Raw genomic sequence first — 19,136 nt, 5'->3', positions numbered from 1 at the left:
CTGCAGGACAGTTACACCACTCTCTTGGGGAAAGAAAAGTAGAAAAGTCAAGCTAAATTTCTTCCAATGCAACAACTTCACCTTGTGCTGCCAAAACACCACTAAACTCCACAAGTTTAAGCAGCCTTTACCACTGTTCAAAGCTTTGAGTCAAAAGCTTTCTGCTAACTTGTAGTTTAGGAGATATTTTATTTGTGTATACAATTATTTGTTTTACCTTTTCTTAGAGAAATTAACAAAATCTACCCAAACTCCAGCAACTGCAGATTACAAAGTACCATCCTTCTATGCCTGTTAAGAAACTGCACTGAGCACTGCGTACTGACCAAAACACAGCAGAAAATTCAAGATACCCACCATGAATATTACTGAATGTCTTTTTCCTTTTTAAGAGTAATGAAATTAAAGAAAAGTTACCTTGAAAATGTTTTTATTAGCTATTTCTAGCAATGGTTCAATAGATAAGTCGCTGAAGTTGCTGTTTGCCCTCATTACTGTGACCCAAAACAACCAGCAGCTTACAGAAACAATTTTTTCCCCACTAACAAGGGAGAGTTATCTTCTGAGATTAGGAAGGAGGCAAAGAGAAAATTAGGGAGCAGAGTTCCTCAAAGAATGTTTAGAAAAAAAAAAAAATGAAGGCAAAGTTCAGACTAAACAAGGGTGCATTTATTTTTCCACAGTGCCTTCATGCTGAGGCATGGCACTTAAATTTCAACTTCTAGGACTTCTGCTTACTGAGGTTTGCTTCAAAGGCGCCAAACTATCAGGAGGAACTCTGACAGCACTTAAAAGAAAAACCTTCATATGTGCTTAAAGGTTTAAAGATGATATATTACCCAAGGAAATATAAGATCTATTCTTTGTGGAGCTAGAACACGGCCTCACCCAGAGCAAGGATGTGGATTTGGCAGATTCATTAGCATGAGGAGATCTCTTCATTTTCAATGGCATACTCTAATTTAAGTTAGTTCATGGAGTTGTTTTTACAACAGGCAGGAGGAACAAATCTTATAATGTGCATTAATGCACCAGAACTGGTGAAGCAGTCCCATCTCCTTTGCAATCTTTGAAAAAAGACTGGTTTTGCAATGCTTTTCAGTATTTTTGCACTTCAATACTAGATGTAGCAAAAGCAATTTAGAACTGAGGAATTTACAGTTTACACAATTAATTTATGAAAGCATTTGAATGTAGAGGTTTCATTCAGACACATTTAAAGAACATTTACTCCCTTGGATGTAAGAATCTAACATACCTTTAGATGAGTGTTTCACAAAGTATATAAGAAAACTTGGAATGAAACCTGTTTGTATACATCATAGTTAAAAATGAACATTAATTACACTTACAGCCAGGCTCTGTATGCTCCCTGTGGTAGAGAACACGTTACTTTGTGCAGTTAGCTACAGCATTTTAATCACAGAAACCCATCCTGTTCACAATGCTGTCACCTTTCACCAGCCCTGCAAATCTAAGTCCTACAGGACCATACCAAAGGTGGTTTCTTGTGGAACAGAATGAACTGGCTCATTCTCCACTGTCCTCTACATAAAGCCTTTCTATGCAATACCAACAGACTTACAGCAGGACAAAATGTGTGCCCTGATCATGGGCTTTCTTTTTGCTGGGAGTCTCTATTTTCCAGCAAATAACTCTGCCCCCCCTCAGCCCAGGAACCCAACCTCCAACTATTTCAATCAGCAATAAGCATAAACATATCAATTAAAAAATTATAATAATTAAAAAAAAAGTAAAATGCCACAGCATATGTAACTTCTGGCATTTCCAGACTTTTGAATACTTTGTATCTCCATCTCACTCCTCAGCATCAGTTATTCTGCATTTTCTAGAAAGAAAATTGAAATTGAGAGCTTGCTTTAGACAAATTACCAATCCCAAATGTATTAACAAAACTTGATATAACAAACATACATTGACATTATAGCTAATAAACAGAATAGTAGTGCTTATCAAAAACGTAAGTTTTGATTTAAATTTTGCATGCTAGAACACAAAAGCTATGAAGAGAATACCCACAAGTTGAGTTGCTATCAGTTGACCAGCTTTTGCAGTGCTGAGACTTTTTGTCTTCTGCCTGTACAAAGGGAGCTCATCTCTTCTGATATTTAAAGCAGACAGCCCAAAGCCTAATCCACAATCAGGCAGGCGAGACAAAACAACAAACTCTTCTCTTCTGACTACTTTTTCAGATGTGCAGAAATTCCTTTTTAACCATTTCCTGTAAGAGGAGTCAGAATACTGTCCCAATGCAACCCCCATTCAATGTCACACTGAAAAATTTAGGTATGTCACAAGTAGCAGAAATTCAGCCGAGCTGCCTGGTCTGATCTTTAATGTAATAAAGATCAGATCACACAGTGAAATCAGTAAGTATTTTATCTACCCAAACCTCAGTTTCTGTGAGGCAAATGAGAAACTTCTTAAAACAAGAGCTACTGAACTGCCAGAGCATAAAGTCCCCTGGTCCTTCAATACCAATACACATTTTGTGGGGATCCAGTTGCAATTCAGACCAGATACGTGGCTGCCAACCTCAAATATTAACCCCCCACACTGAAACATCTAAAAATAATTATTACAATATGTCCTTATATATTTAACTTTCTGAACAGTTTAACCACAGGCAACACAGTGATCTTAGAGGGTTGTTTTTCACCACTTTTAGGTTTTTGTATCATCTAAAAAATTCTCATCTGGAGGTGCTGCACAGCAGCATTGACTAACAGATGGTTTTTGCTCTGTTACCTTCCACAGCTCCCTATCCTGGTTCTCCATCCACCCCAGAGGTTTTACGTGTTCAGAGACTGAAAGAAATTCACCACCCACTGAATAAGTAATACTCACAGGTAGCAGTATCAAAGAATGGCTAAAATTAAAGGGACAATTAGATAAATGCTAGATCACTTCTTTCTTTCCTCTGCCAGTTCTGTTTCACATCTCCTTTTCCATGCAAAGTTTTATAATGTTCCCATGGGTGCCTCCTTCCCTGGGATTCTAAGCTCTGAAGGAAACACATCCCTGAAGCTATGAACTCCTACTGGAAAACACAGAGTAGCAAGGTCACAGCAGAGGCCTTATCTTCAACTTTGTTTAAAGACAGTTTACTCTTTCAAACCCTCTGTTCTCCACTTTTAAGGACTGTGCATGAAGTTCGTTTTTACCATTTTAGCATCAGAGACCTAACATTTGCTTCCCAACATAATTCTACAGAACGTGTTACAGTTCCATCAAAGTCCAAAGCATTTTTCAGACTCTGCTTTGTGCCTCCTAGGGCATTATAGCTTTACAGCCCTCCACAGCTTCAAATCTTATTCTGTGATACACTTGCTGTAGAATAGGAGCATAATCAACATTTGCATTCCAGTTCCTCACCCAGTGAAATGCTGAGTAATGGAAACAAAACTAATTCAACAAAAAGGTTCAGGAAGCAGTTTATCAGCTAAAATCAAGATTCCCTGACAGAGTGTTCACAGAAGACAGTCTGAAGCAGAACATTAATTCTGTTGGAACAAACAAGTGTTTCTGTCATGCCCCAAAACTGGCAGCTGCCAGCACTGCAGCTTGTTACTGGCAGCACTCAGACTTTCAGTAACCCTGACAAGGGTTATGCAGATTTGAAATACTCAATTCCTCTGTGCATATTCACATTCAAGCAACACATGTATAATCTTTCCAGTAAAAAACGTTGCAGTAGCAACTGGACTCTGAATTTCAATTTTAAGTTTGATCACTCACATGACAGAACTGAAATACATACTCTTCAAATTTTTAGAGGAACTTTTATCTGCAAAAAGCAGGTCAACTGTACCTTGTTTTAGAAGTCATCTATATTCTTACATATTCATAATGTGTCTTTTAGAATAGAGTTACACTTGGTGCTGGTGCTACCTGTATCAGAAATGAACACAAAAGCAGATTTTCTTACACCTTTACCTACTAGAAGTAAGAGAAAACAATGCCAGCTAAACTCAGTCAGCCCTATGCAATTTCAGCTTTTACTTGAAACTGCTTTTTTTTAAATCATTCCTCATCTGGGCTCCTTCACTTGTTTTGTTTTAAACTGAAATGTAACTTTTTCGAGGTAAGAATAGAGAGAAACTCAGCTGGGCAAAACCATTTTTCTCTGTGCATTAGTTCAGTTCCCACTGCACCTGACTGGCAAACAAGTGTGTTCTAGAGAATGAGAAACTTCACTGCACAAACCCTGAAATCCTGACACACCAGTGAAGCTAAATGCCAACTGGAGAATGTTTAATATATATTAACAGGTTGTTAATGACCACATTTCTGAGGCACACAGAAGATAATACCTGTTTCTTAGGGGCCACTGCCTTGCTATGGGAGAAGAAGATCTATAAACTGATCTACTTCAAGAACTGACAGAATAAAATTCCTGAGCCTTCAGTGTGTTACACATGACAAAAAACTGCCTGTCAGAGTGCTCCTACTGAGCTGCCACAACAGCATCTTAGTAAAACACAAATTACAAAGGTTTATTTTACTGAAGATGAACATAAATTAAATGACAGGTGAGAGACACAGTATGTCTTCAGTCACGGTGGAACCCTGAAATGATTGTAGAATCACTTTGAGATTCTTTGAGAAGGAAAACACATCCTGCAGCACACAGCCAAAGGACTCTGCATGTATTGCCTTTGCAGTGATCCAAAGGGTAAAAAGGATCTCAGAAAGAAATCCTCTTCACTGCCTTCACAGGGTCTGTCAGTGACACTCTGGTGACATCAGAGCTGTCAGGAAAGCACACAGCCCTTCACCTGTGTCAGCAACAGGGAGAGATGCCCTGTGGCATCAGACATTACCAGTCAATGTTTTATCATGTGTATCTTCCACTGACATATTTTGTATACTTGGAAACATGAAGGGAACCAGAAGGTTAAGGTAAAGAACACTGAAGAGGTTTTTCATCCTGTTAAGTGTTGGCATATCTGTTGTCTATCTTTCTGTATGTGTAGCTAAAAGGTTATAATGCTGCAGCAAAACTGCAGGCAGTCATGAACCGCAGGGAAATCACACAAAGTTCAGTCTAAAACAAAGACTACACAAATCTCTGCAGCTCCACACACTGATACAGTGAAAAACAGATTCAGGGAATCATTTATGCTTACATTGGTTCAGACCCCACAGATATTCAGTAATACCTGACTTGCATATTCTATTTCTTCGCAAGGGGCAAAGTTTCTACCTTCAGTGTACATGAGCTACAAACAAATTTTAACTCTGTTGTAGAACATATTCCTTTTTAGCAGAGATTATCAAGTGCTATGCACTTACTCTGTAAATCAAAGCCTTAACACTTCAGAGGCAAAAGAGTCAAGAAAAGGAGTGGATTTGTAAAAAATAAACTCCAAGATGTGTGCATTTCTTTCCCCATTGCCTCTGTATTCGCTTCACAGTTACCAAGAAGACTTTTATTTATTATTGTATTTCTAGTTGTCTCACAGAAGTACTGATAATGAAAGGTTATGCTACTCCTCAAAATCACAGCAGACATTATTTTCTTCTGTTTAATTTCAGGTGTCCCTAAATGCTTCATTCATGTATGATGAACTCAGACTCTGGTGTCTGACAGCATTTTATTTCCTTACAAAGTAGGACTCTAACCTAGTAATTTGTCTCCTGTTTTAAGGAAAACCCATATTAATACTCATCATAAACATTTTATTGAGTGTAGAAGCTGCAATTCTCCACAAGTGACAGCAGATGTTAAAAGACATGCTAGACAGTACACAGACATAACCAGACTTCATTCTGTTCACACTGCAAATGTTTTAACATCTTTTGCAAAGATGAAATATGCCAAACTAAGATGAGATAAAGGTATTGCTTTGCAATGGCAGTACCAACAAAACCAGCACAGCAGCTGGAAAACCAACAGAATAAAATTCAAAGGTGCCATTTAAAAAAACCAAAGCACTCTCACTCTGGAATGTACCAGTAGTAGCACTGGGAAAAACTTGGGCTTAGAGCATGATTTCCCAAGGTACTCTAACATGTTAGTGACTTCCAGGACATAAAAATCCCATTATTTCAATAACAGAGTCACCTTTTTTTTTTTTTTTAAATGCATCAGGTATAATTGAAGCTGCTCTTAACAAAACCAAGGTAAAGCACTTTTTAGAGATGACACCATGCAGCTGATGAGACAGAAGTAAATGGAAAAGACACTGAGGTGCTGGAGAGTTTAGATAAAGACACTGATAAAGGGTCTGGAGCAGAAGTCTAAATAGGGGGAGGAGAGAACTTGGGGTGTTTAGTCTGGAGAAAAGGAGGGTCAGAGGAGAACTTATCACTCTTTACAACTCACTCAAAGGAGAAGCAAGCAGGGGTTGATCTCTACCAAGTAACAAGGGATAAGTCAAGAACAAATAGCCTAAATTTGTGCTAGGGAAGGTTTTAGATTAGATATTAGGGAAAATTTTAACCAAAAGGGTTATCAAGTACTGTGACAGGCTGCCTGGTGAAGTGGTGGACCTGGCAGTGTTAGATTTACATGGACTCAATGACCTTAAAAACTTTTTCCAACCTAAATGATTCAATAAGCACCAGGAAAAGCTATTCCCTCAGTACAGAAGGATTTTATAAAGAGGTTTGTTGCATGGACAACACCTTGCTACAGCTTTGCTCCTTTCTTTCCCCTACCTTTCAATATGGACTAATAACCAAGAACAGGAACTAACAGAGTCAGGTTTGGCCTAAATGGGCTTAATTCCCAATCCTCTTGGCCAAAGTACCTTGTCAGGGTTGGATCATCACCCTGAAGAGAAAATGCTAATGACCACGAACCTCATTCCAGGGGGATACAGAACCCATAAAACTAGTTAAATTCACAATAACAAACAAGAACACAGCTCCTCTCTTGCTCTGTGACATGGAGCACACCCTGCAGCAGGAGGTACTAATGCTGGAATTAACAACTATTTTTGTTTCTTCCTATTCATGTATTCTGAGAATAAAAATACACTGCAATGAGTTCACCAGCACTTAGAACAGCTGACATGCCCATCTACCTGGAAGACTGGAAGAAGGAGGCAGCATTCAGACACAAGAGCAGAGCTCACTGAACTGTTTGTACATTGTCTTTGGGTTTTTAAATGTAAACTAAGTGCACACTGAAGTATCACTCCAAAATTAAGCTCCCAGCACTGAGAAAGCTGAAGCATTATTTAAGATTTGTGGCCCAGATGCTGCAACATTTCTTTATTTTTGTCATTTCTCAGAGTGGATCCCAAGCTCTTGGAGAAATAATAAAATTAAGAATCTGAAGGTTTATAAGGAAAAAAACCCAAACGCAAGAGGTAGCCCTTATGGTTAAAAAGGAACTTGAACTACACACAACACAAGAAGTGAAGAAAAGTAGAAAGTTAAATATGAAATTGATCCTCTTTATCCCAAGATAGTATCAGTTAAAATAATTAAATGTTCCACAAGAGCCTGGAATACAATGCTACTGTTCTTTGATGTATCAGGGCCCAGTAACTTAAAAATACACTGAAATAATGGGAAATTTTAGTTCCACAAAAAAAAGAAGTCTGTGGATTTTGGAGTAGGAGATATTGGTGCACACAGACACAATGACACACCTTTTACACAGGGGAGATGACATCAGGCCAAGAAGAATAGGCTAAGTACTAAAATTCCTATTTCAAGTACATTATCTGAGCTGAGTTTCACTTGAGGATTCGCCACATCAGTATCAAGCTTTCAAAAATACACAAAATGACAGAATATTAGTTAAAAAGAAAACAGGTTAAGCATAAAAAAGTGACTCTCACAGTGTCATGAAAACTGAGGCAGAATTTTATATTGTTGGAAGGTGGTAGATACATACATTTCTCAAAAATTACTCCCAATTAATATAAAAGTAACTGCTGGCTCATATTTGCATTAGCCTTGTGTTTAAGAGACCCACTTACTTATCACTATTATATATTGTAAAAATGTGGAACAAGAACGCTTTCTGCTCTGAAGACTAAATATAAAATAAACCCCCATTTAATAAGGCAGAGGAACAGGAAGAACAAGGAAACAATGAGATGATGCTGAGTGGCAAAGTGATCCACCTGTCCCAGCAGCAGAGAAAATGAAATGCAAGGGTATGATGGAAGATGAAAATGGAAAGTATTTTAGAGAATGAGTATGAAGTAATAAAGAATGAATTCCAGGATAGCCTCTGCTTTTTGTGTTCTTTCAGACAGACATTCCAGAGAAGTTACCTGTTAGAGAACAAATGCACTGCACTGGTGGTGATGATCCAGCCCACCTGCTGAAGGAATTCTTCACAGTTCTCCCTAAGGCTTGGTCATTGTTCTGTCTACACTGCTTGGGAAAGGAGTTCCCACTGCAGTGTGGGACAGTCCCTCCCACTCCCTGGGGCTGAGCACGCTGCCTCTGCCCTGGGATAAAAGCCAGATTTGATTCCCCAAATAGCAAGGTGCCTTCCTGCCAACACAGTTTCTTCTTTTTAACAAATACTTTCCATGTGTTTTCGTTTTACAAAGATACGAAGTAAAGGACAATTAAAAATATGAAAACAATGTGTTTTAAAAATGATAAAGTGTTATTTCACTTAAGCATAACTTGTTCTGAGGGATTTTAAGCAAGACATCCATAATACACTTTGTGATCTGTTTTTGCAAAAGAGAGGCATTCAGGTTTCACTAAAACATCTTTCCCCTATAAGTGTTAACAAAATCAGTATTCAAGAGTGTAAGGACCAATGTGCATCCAAAAAAACTCGAACCACACTGTGTGATTCACATCAAAAGACATTCTCACTCAAATCAAAGCACAGTAAAACTGTATGATCTAGGAAAATATTTAAGATTTTTATACACATCTGCTAGTTTTATTTTCTACATCATATGATAGATATTCCACCAGTCTGCTCATGATTTAAAATAAAAGAAAAAAATGAAATGAAAGCATCCTGAAGAGAAAAATCAAAATGTTTTTTGCTCCCCCCCGCTTTTTTTCATTTCTAAAGTATACATTAAAATCAGTAAAAAATACACTTTGCTCAAAAAAGAGCAAATGAGGGATAAGTGCATGTAGAGTTTAAAAAATTGTCAAACAGAGTACTATAGTATCAGCCATGCCTTGACACTGCTGAATAATTGCAACTTTTATAAAGGACATTCAAATTTGCTGTGCCAACATCCAGACTGGGAGGGTAAACAGAACAAACCAAAATAAACCCAGCAGAAAGCTTTAGCCAACCATGTGAGAAGCTAAACTGAGGTTCCAACAACATTCATTCTAGCAAAAGAGAAAATATGTTTCCTTAAAAGTCTGGACTTCAGGACCAAATCTGTTTGGATGACAGAGCTCAAAAGAGATCCTAAGGAAACTCTGAAGTGTGCATGGATGCAGGTTCCTGTGAAACACTACCTTGAGCAACAAAGGATAACAGACACAGAAGTGAGATTCTCTTGAGAAATCAGTATGCCTTAAATATATGCACTGTGAATATAAATTAAACTCGAAAAAGAAGTGGCTGCAGACAGAGACATGATCCAAATGGCCAGTGCAAAATTAATTTAACCTCAGTTAGTTAAAACCATAGTGTGTAACGTGTTAAACCAGCAAAAAGTAAAAGAAACTTTCTTGAAAGCTTGTATCATTTCTATCACAGAAATTACACTTACCTCAAGGATTCCATCTATGAAAACAATGTAACAAACTTTTAAAATTAACAGCCAAAAGACATCAGCCTACAGAACTATGGCTGCCTTGGGACAGACAGATGCAGACAAAGGCAGCAGAGAGGCCCCAGTCACACAAAAGCTGATATTGTTCTCCTGCTGGGTGAAAACCTCGCTTGTAAATTGAGCGACATCTGCATTCAGAATCAGCCCAGCCAGGGCCCTGCAGAGGTGACCAAAGCACTCCACTCAACAGGAGAATGATTTCTCTTATCTCCTTCAGCACAAGCAGCTGCACGAAGCAGCAGCTCCTGGGTTTACATTTGAGCAAAATTCCTTTGATGCACTGTTAGACATGAAACATAATGTGTAAAACTCTTCCCTGCTAAGCACAGCCTTGAAGCCCACTATACTTTGCCAAACAAATAATTAGTGAAGTAAAATCTTTTGTCATGACCTCCAAAATTAGTAACCTCTTCACATTTCTTTCCAAGTTCTTTATCAGTACTGCTGACACAGGACAGCAGTGTCTCCTACAATGTCTTCCATGAAAGTCAATAAAAAAGAATTTAATTCAAGCATTTGATAAGGCTTCTTAAAAAACTGTCTATGGTAATAAAAAACTGCTTTCACTACTTAAATTTAACTCTGTTTTTCCACTAAGTTATTTATATACTGTACTGCATTCTTTATCATCTAAATTGGATACTGGAATGAAACAGTCTATAAAGCTTTATATAGTCATAAACTCAGACATTTCTAAGTGACACAGAGAAATGACCTACAGCATTCACCAGAATTTTGATCATCACACATTTAACAGAAGCAAGAAAAAAGAAAAATCTGTCCGAACCAAAGCTATTCTTTTACTTAAATAAATAAATAATAATAAAAAAAAATCAATCATTAAGCAATAATTTTTTTTGGGGCAGTGAATATTTCTATCTGCCTGTTTCTAGAAGGGCCTTTTCTTTACTCTCTGCAGTAAACACAATCAAGTTTTTAATAATAAATTGTGTAACTTCAGTGCAGGAAAAATCCCATCAACACAAATAACAGGTTTCTGTAAAATGATGAAAAAAACACACAACGAAACTATTCAATAAATCCACATCAGGATATGCTTCTCTACTGCAGGATTTGGCTGAGAGTGAATATAAACTATTTCCTAAGTAGTTGGCACCTTTTTTCACCTTGTTTTGAACACCTTTGGCCACCAACTAAATTGGAAGAGAGTCTTAAGACAGTTATCTAGACAAATTGATTAAAAACAATTAATGGGATGATGCCTTCTGTGGCCTTCAGATGTTCCTGTCCTCATAACACCCAAATTAATTAAATGCTTAGAAAGCAATATTTCTATTTTGTGATCTGAAAAAAACCCAACACAGGGATCACTTGCACCCTTAACAAAATGATTGTCCTTTCTTTTCTGGCCTTCAGAAAAAGTTATTTCAGAGGCAAAATAAGGTATTTCAGCAGCAGGCATGATCTGCCATCATGTGCTTAATCTAAAAATAAGGATAACTCTTGAGAAAGAGCTGGAACACAAGAAACAATTTAACTGTGGAAAATGGCCACAGAAGAGGAACAGCAGTTTAATGCAAAGTGACAGCCACAACTTCCAACAGAACAGAAAATTCCAGCTTAGTGGGATATAATGGTTTATAGGTTAATTGGTCTGGTGGCTTTGGTAACCCCAAATACTCTGAGAGGAATAAACAGTTTCCCTGATAGAACTTCATCCAGGTACAAGTGGTGATTTTTTTCAGAAGTCTGAGAAGGAAATTGGAATAGTATTGATACAAAACCAGAAACCAATCTCCCACATTCAAGTTACTGCCATGAAAGCTACCCTTTCAAATAATACTGTCTGTAACTTGCTTAAGGCTTTGAAATACGTCTTTCAGGACACTGCACTATTTCAGAATTTTATTTTGTATTTTTATAATCAAAGTATCTTTTGGAAGATTCTATCATCTCCCTTCCACATGGCATAATAAAAAAAGAAAAGCTTTTTGATGGCATTTTGTTCTCATAGATATCTTTATAAAGTACAATTAAATGCATCCATTTCTGTTTATGAGAATGACTGTGATGAAGAATGTGAAAATTGTATGAGTTCACTGCTGGTTTTTCTTATTTGAAAAGCTACAACAGACCATTACAGCAATAACAGGTTATGAATGAAGTACTAGGAACCAGACTGGTACTGTCAAGGACAGAAAAAAGCAGAAGCATTGCAGAAGCATGAGTTAATGTCTGGCAGACCTGTCATCCAGAAAAATACTGAAACTAAGGCCATGTGGTTTTTTTACCCAAAGCCCAAGAAGCTATATGGTAACATAATAATGGTTAATAAATACCTAAAACCTTTCTGCATGAGTGACACAAGTGTTTTGGTTCTTACTACACTCATGTTATTCTATTCCTCTCCAGATTTTTTATTTCTTATTCATATTAACTGATCACCTTTTTATACTACAGCATGCCACATAGAAAGCAATTTAAGCATCTGGGACACAAGCTAGATAAACTTAAATTGGGGGAAAAAAAAATCATATTTTAATGCAAACTGCAAAGATGAGTTGTTGGAGATGCAATTCAGGAGAGTCATGAGCTCCTTGTCCCTTCCCCCTGTGTGCTTCATACGTATTTTATCCAATGACTGTTGATGTAAAATGCATAAACAGTTATCAGAGAACAAAGATTAGAGCTGCAGTGTTGTGCCAGAGCAATGCCATCATCACTTGGCAGCCAACTCCCCATCTCTGGATCCTCCAGTCCAGGGGCAGCTGCACTGTGGGGAAGCTCTGCCAGCAGCTTTGTGCTCCCACACAGGCCAGCTCAGAACCCAGCAGCAGCTGGGGCCACTGCCAGACTGGATGTGAGCATTGGAATCCCTTGAACTTCAAGAATGCACAGAATTCAAGTAACTGATCAAACTGTAACAAGTGCACAAATCATTCACTACATTTTAAAGGCTTTGGACACCAAAGGACCCGTGGAGCTGTTTACATTCAGCTCGTGCTCCTGCAAAGCTGCACAGAGGAAGCAGAGCATTGAAGAGTTTTGCAGAAACTCTCTCAAGTCTCCACAAACATAATCATCTACTTGCAGACCAGACAGCTGGAGTGACTCCTAATCCTGTGGCTCTTTCACTGGGTAAAAACCACACACATCTTGTTACATTTGTGATATCCACTGAGATGTTCAGTTTAAGACATTGTACGAAAAGGGTCATCATCCATGTGGTCACACAAGTGTTTTGGTTTGATCAAGGAGTGTGTTTTTTAAAATTAATCTCATTATTCCTACATGCCATTCTTTATTTTTCACTGTACAGTGTTACCAGAGCATATTTACTCCCAAACAACATTAAAATAAAAGATGCTGCTCACCTACCAGTGGTTACTCAGTCCACAGGACTGCAGTACAACTGGCATAAAGTGAAAGCCTGCTCTAAGGAACACACAGAACTGTCAGCACGGGCTCCTCAGTGCCAGCTGCTTTGTGCTACAGATCTCCCACTGCTGTGCCAAGGTGCCTATGTGCATTTAGGTCCATCTGGAGTTTTTTCTCAGTGCAAGGTGTAGACTGCTTTATAGAAAAAGCTGGTCTGAAAAGCAAGTCCTCTGTCTTCAACATTAAGTATCCACATAACCCAGAAAAAAAAAAAAAACATCAGGGAAAGTATTTTTTCAGGTACTTTTTTTGACTTTTATTTTAGACCTCAGTGCTGTGCACATACAAAGTCACTGACAGCATGATGTGCTTTTGAATTTGTCACTCAATGAGCGTTTTGGCACTCCAGAAAGACACTGCTGCCTTATGGACTAACAGCCCTCCAGAACCACAGAGCAATACAGATTTTAGATGATTGAGCCTATTACATACTGTGTCCAAGTGTAAAAGAAATGAGCATACCTTGGCCTTTCACAAAAAAATTTCCCACGTGTAAGAATATCCCAAGAACTGGCCTAGGATCAGTACAGTGAATATTAACAATAATAGAATACGGACAGTTATAAAGTTGCAATTTTCTTTTTATTTGTTAATAAAAATAAAAACTAAAATCTGGCCCTTATTAAAAGAAAAAAAAGCTATTCTGATGAATTATTTTAAAGCAAACCTATTAACTCAAACTCTTAATCACTTACTTATTCTAAAATACTATATAGTACAGTCATAAAAATGTATTTTTGCATAAAGTGCTGGATGATTCTTACATTCTACAACTAAAGAAATTGATTCTGGTATCAAACAAAAGCAGTCTGCTCAGTATAAACCAAAATATTATCCAATGAACAATAGATACATGAACACATTCAAATTTTTATCACAGAAAACTTACATCTAGTAATGTGTGAAGATGCTGATCCTGGAAAACACTGTGAAGAAAATCTAAGTCTTTTTCACTGCAGTCTGTAAGTGCATGAATTTCTTCCAGGCTGTCCAGCACCTGTGAAACTGCTCCTATGGGGCAACAGGGGAAAAAAAAAAAAGAATAAAAAAAATCAATAAAGCAATGACTCATGGCAAACTGAACTTTGGAAAAGGAAACTTTAAATTCATCTGGTACAACTAGAACAGGAGACAGGAGTTAAAAAAAGCTGGAGTTTTAACAGGAAAACTCACTGAATAAATTTTACACATATCAAAAGGGCTCACAGATAATGTAATTGTACATAAGAAATGACTTAATGGGAGAGAGGTTAAAACCTGTTTTTGTTAAGCTCACCTTTGCTCTATTTCAGCCTTGCTTCCAACAATATCTTATGAAATACCTGTCCTCACCATTCCCACCCCAACCTCCACTTCTCTTTTTGAACTGTTGGACAATTTCAAACACATTTTGTAAAATTTTGAGGCATCAGTAAGAATTATTTTGAAATCAAATCCAAAACAACAGTAAAATCAGGAAAAACCAATGCTTTCAAAAATATTTTTAAAATCAGTACCAGCATAAAGGAGGGAAGAGGAGAAACACCTGGACTGCTGAATCCTCAGCAGTCAGGGGGACAAAAAAGGCTGTAATGTGTTTTTGTTCTGTTTGTTCTACTTGCCTGGTTATCTCCTACCCAGCTATTACACTTGCTGCTTTTTCACCAGGGCATTGTTTTGGGTCATAGGATGATGGGGATGATTTTCATATGGCATGGGGGTGAGAGAGAAGCAAGAGCTATGGAGACAGAAAGGAGAAATGGGAGGCACTGTGGAAGGTGCAAGTCCATGAGGAAATGCTGAAGTCTCAGCACCAGAGGACAAAGAAACAACACAAATCCACCAAGTAAACCAGCCCATAGTGGTTCTGTGTGAAACAACTTGCTTAAAAATCACAGTGTCAGTGGTGGCTGCCACCTTAGAATGCCAACTTTGGCTTATCTCAACACTCACTGACACGTCTTCACTTCTTCCACTGTGCTGAAAGCATCTGGTAAGAAGGCAGCACCTCCAGTGAGAGTCTGCAACAATGCTGGTGGTCTGGAAGTGAACCACTGAATGCTTTTTCATAAGTAAATTGTTAATTCTGGACACGGGATTCTACACATTCTCTATTTCACCAATTTCTCATCAATATGTTTATTCTGTTTACTTATTACACTTACCTTTGTCTTTTTGACAAGATAGATAACATCTAAAAAATTGCTGCATTCCTTGAAATTCTATCTTCTATTGCATGAACAATTCTTACCAGCCCTCCTTAACTCAAAGCATTTTGTACTGCATTTTCAGAATGTAATACAAAAAAAATACACCAGACTGCCTCTTAACCATACAGGGAAAGAAGTTAACTTATTTCTCTGAAAATCTTGAAAAACCGGATTAAGCATTACAAAATACACAAAAAACTACTATACAAGACTTGCAACCTCATGGCTTAGGAGGAGAAATAAATTACAGATCTAGAAACTCTTGCATCTCATTTAGTACAAACCTCAGCCTAGGATTCTCATCACAGTTCTGTGTACAACAAGGTTTGAGAACCACAATATCCCCTTCGCTCACATGTCTCAGGAGCACTAAAACTTCTTAGTTCTCTCCCATCAAGTGTGTCGGACTACTTATACCTATTTGATGTACTAATTTATGTTCTTTTAAAAACCTGTGGCTGCCAGCAAATAAAACAAATGGTTTGACTTTTAGTAGTTGTGGTGCATGAGGTCAGGTGCACTGAAAAAGAGAAAAATTTGCTTCCTCTTTGATAATGAACAAGGTTGCTCAGCTGAAAGGAACCATTCACAACCCTCTGAGACCCAGCAGGAAAGCTGATAAAATATAAAATATAAGGATTTGGGATGTGCTGGTAAGACGATGGAGAGATCACAGCTAAGCCTCAAAGGCAAGGAAAACAAACTACCCAGGGACCCCAAAAAGGACTGCACTGTTGCCTTTACATCTTCAGCACATCACTTAAAGGTGGATGGACCTAGAGATCTCCAAGCCTGAAAGAAATTGCTTGACTTTCCAGGATGCAATTGGTAGAAGAAAATTTGTTAAAATTCTCTTTTATTTCTGCTCTTTTCATGCTGAGTTTGAATTATTTTATTTTAAAGCAAAGTTTCCTTTTCTGGGTTCAAAGCCCTTTCTGTGTACTTGGAGTATTTAAGAAAAACTCAAGAGAAGATTCACTTCAGAGGCCTGGGTATCTTTAGAGTCTCTAAAAATGCTCAGTGTTGTCCATAATCACCAAAACCTGAGCCAAATCTGGAACCAGTAAGAAGTGTGTTCAAAGTTGCCTGCAGTGCTGTGTTATTGTGAAACACCAAACGCTCTGGACCATCACATTTTTTAATTGACAAACTTTTTTTTGTGGAATGCTTTGCTGGCTTTGAAATGGAAATGAAAGTTATGGTTTTTCAATATTTGCATCTCAATAACCTCTTCAATATTTGGGAATTCAAAAAAAAATTAGGGATTGATCATTAGGTCTTTTTTTCTCCTGCTCATTGGTCACACTGAATAGAAGGCTGTAAAATGAAGTTTCCAAGAATGCCCTTAAGAAATTTGAGGGGACTTTCTGACAGAGACTTTGTTAATCTCCCAAGTGGCAACTTTACCTTATGCTTTTTTTTTTAACTATAATCTTATGCTTCACCTACTGCCATGCCCCTCACTCATTTACAAATATTGTGCACCTGCATGAGAAAATGGCATAGCAGCAATATTCTGACAGTATGTTAGTGCTTAAAAAAAGTGACAGAACAATTTTAGAGGCATTTTTGTGAACACCTAAATTCTCTTTGTTACAGACATCTGTTAAAAAAATCTGAAAGTTCCTTTTGGAAGAGTTTTAAATTCAGGGAAGAGATACGACATAAAATAAAATTAACCAACCTTTACAGCATACCTGTTTCTAAAAAGATTCATATTCAAGCTAAATTTCCCCTTTGGGGAAAGTGTAAAGGCACTCAATATTTATAATTAAAGCTTATATCCTCTTGAAATAGGATTTAACTTCTTTTCAACATTGCAAGTGCACCCATTTTAGCCTCAGCAGATTATAAAGGAAGGACTTAAGTGAATTATTACAATCATAAAAGCTAAAATCTCAGAGTTCTCATGGCCTGTAGCAGTGTCATGGGACAAGCAGTTACAGACAGAATCTAGAAATAGGCAAATTAAAATGATGCATAAGTATTAGTAACACAGGAAAAATCAGGAAGTTGACTAACTTGACTGGCTGTGTTTGTTTTTTAAGACTCCATAAAGTAAACTTTGTTAAAAAATGCTGCTCACTGTCCCAGAATTTTCAAGTAGCCACAACTTTTGGGTGAAAAGAATCTCACCCTGCACCTTAAGTTACTATAAAAACAGATCCAATTGCACAGGAAAGGCTGCAATTCCAGTGATATAAATAGAAGACTCTGCAGAAACAGTAACAAAATCCACACCAAACATGGTTCTGTGAGAAGACTCTGGATCCTCCTGTAAATGCACAGTAAATGACCTCAGTGTCCAAAGGAGCAGTGACACTCAGGGCCATGCACACAACCTTGTCTTTCTTGTATTCCCATATGAATACCTAAGAAAGGATGGCTGCAGCCATTCAGAGTTTCCTGGGGACTGCCAGTTCTGAAAAGCTGAAAACTATGGACTGTCATATATTAAAAAGAAGAAAACCACATTAGAATGCTTATGACAGTCTCCTGCAGTCAGTATTAATATATAAAATGCTTTTATAGTTAGTGGAATGACTTCTCAAGTATGATACCGAATTACTTCTGAGAAGAGAGAGATGAACTGAGCAGTTTTCTGCTTACTGAGGCAGATCTATTATTTATCAGAGACATGTATTTGCTTTATGAGGCAGAAACTTGGGATTTTCTCTTTATGCACTGCATAGTCAAAGTTACCACAGGTATTTTGTGCAGGTTCTGTTACCTCATTTTTGGAGATGGCCAGTCAGAAATAGTTTTCTCTTACAGCAGAATTCTGTCTCTAGAGTCTCTGTAGTTCTCATACAGTGCACCTGAAGCTGCTATGGACACTGGCACATCAGGTTGGAAAAAGGCAAAGTTTGGTAAAATGGGTTGTTACTACAACATCCAGCTATTCTAGTCTGGAACAGGTGGTTTGACTAGAGAAACTGAAATTTAAATGTAGGGAGGAGTTGTTTACTTCTCCCCAGAACAGAATAGAATTTTAAATACTATTCCAAGAATTCCCTACATATTTTGCGGTAGTCATGTGTCCCCCAGTGCAAAACATCCCAAAAATTTGCTTTTCTGTGGCTTCTCAGCACACCAGGCAGGTGTTATGTTATATCTCTGTTATGTAACAGGCAGTAAATAGAATTAGGAACCTCTTTTCATGTGACATGTGATCTGCAGCAGCGTATGACTGAATAACGTGTTTAGGTAAAGAGACTCAGATATTGCTACAAACCCAGACTACATCCTGACTGCAAACACATTCTGACAGAGGGCAAAATAACTCTCTGATTTATTTTTTAACACAGAAGATTACAAATGCCCATTTAAGTCTTGGGTCAGCCATAAACCCGCTTCTGAATCCTGAAAACCCAAAACTCAGGAAGTCTGATGTTGTTTAAACACAAAACTAAAAACCCGTGACCTTTTTGCTAGACTCCTGCAATTACTTGCCAGGAAATAACTCTGCAGAAGAACTTATAACAACCACTATAATAACAGCATGTTTTTATTAAAGAGACATTGACAAAATCTAAATCTCTTAGATGTGTAGAACCACATAAAATTAAGTTCATGACACCAGCCACTCATTTTAATCCTTTTCGTTCTTATAAACTGCATTTTTTTGATTGGCCTTTCAACTATTTGTGTAAATAGGTAAGTAATTGTATCTTGAAGATTTTATAGTGGTATTTAAATGACTAAGCCAGGCTTTGCTGTCATTTGCAATTTTTCTATATATCACAGCGCAGTCCCTATGCCAGCCAATGTACAATAAACAGAATCTGATTTTTCT

At 37.6% G+C, this 19,136-nt stretch overlaps 1 protein-coding gene across 14 annotated transcripts in view; it reads right to left on the bottom strand.

The window, feature by feature from the left end:
- The window catches only part of CASK (calcium/calmodulin dependent serine protein kinase), a 191,318-nt gene that overhangs the window by 41,156 nt on the left and 131,026 nt on the right, over window positions 1-19,136 (bottom strand). For all 14 annotated transcript variants that reach the window (XM_086879640.1, XM_086879636.1, XM_086879639.1 and 11 more), the window contains one exon: window positions 14,041-14,162. In XM_086879640.1, the coding sequence (XP_086735766.1) occupies window positions 14,041-14,162 (122 nt within the window). The remainder of the gene's footprint in view (window positions 1-14,040; window positions 14,163-19,136) is intronic.

This window comes from Cyanistes caeruleus, chromosome 3, assembly GCF_971803275.1.
Source record: "Cyanistes caeruleus chromosome 3, bCyaCae1.hap1.1, whole genome shotgun sequence".
Lineage (NCBI taxonomy): Eukaryota > Metazoa > Chordata > Aves > Passeriformes > Paridae > Cyanistes > Cyanistes caeruleus.
The sequence above is the reverse complement of the archived record's forward strand: the minus strand, read 5'-3'. Positions and strand labels throughout refer to the sequence as shown.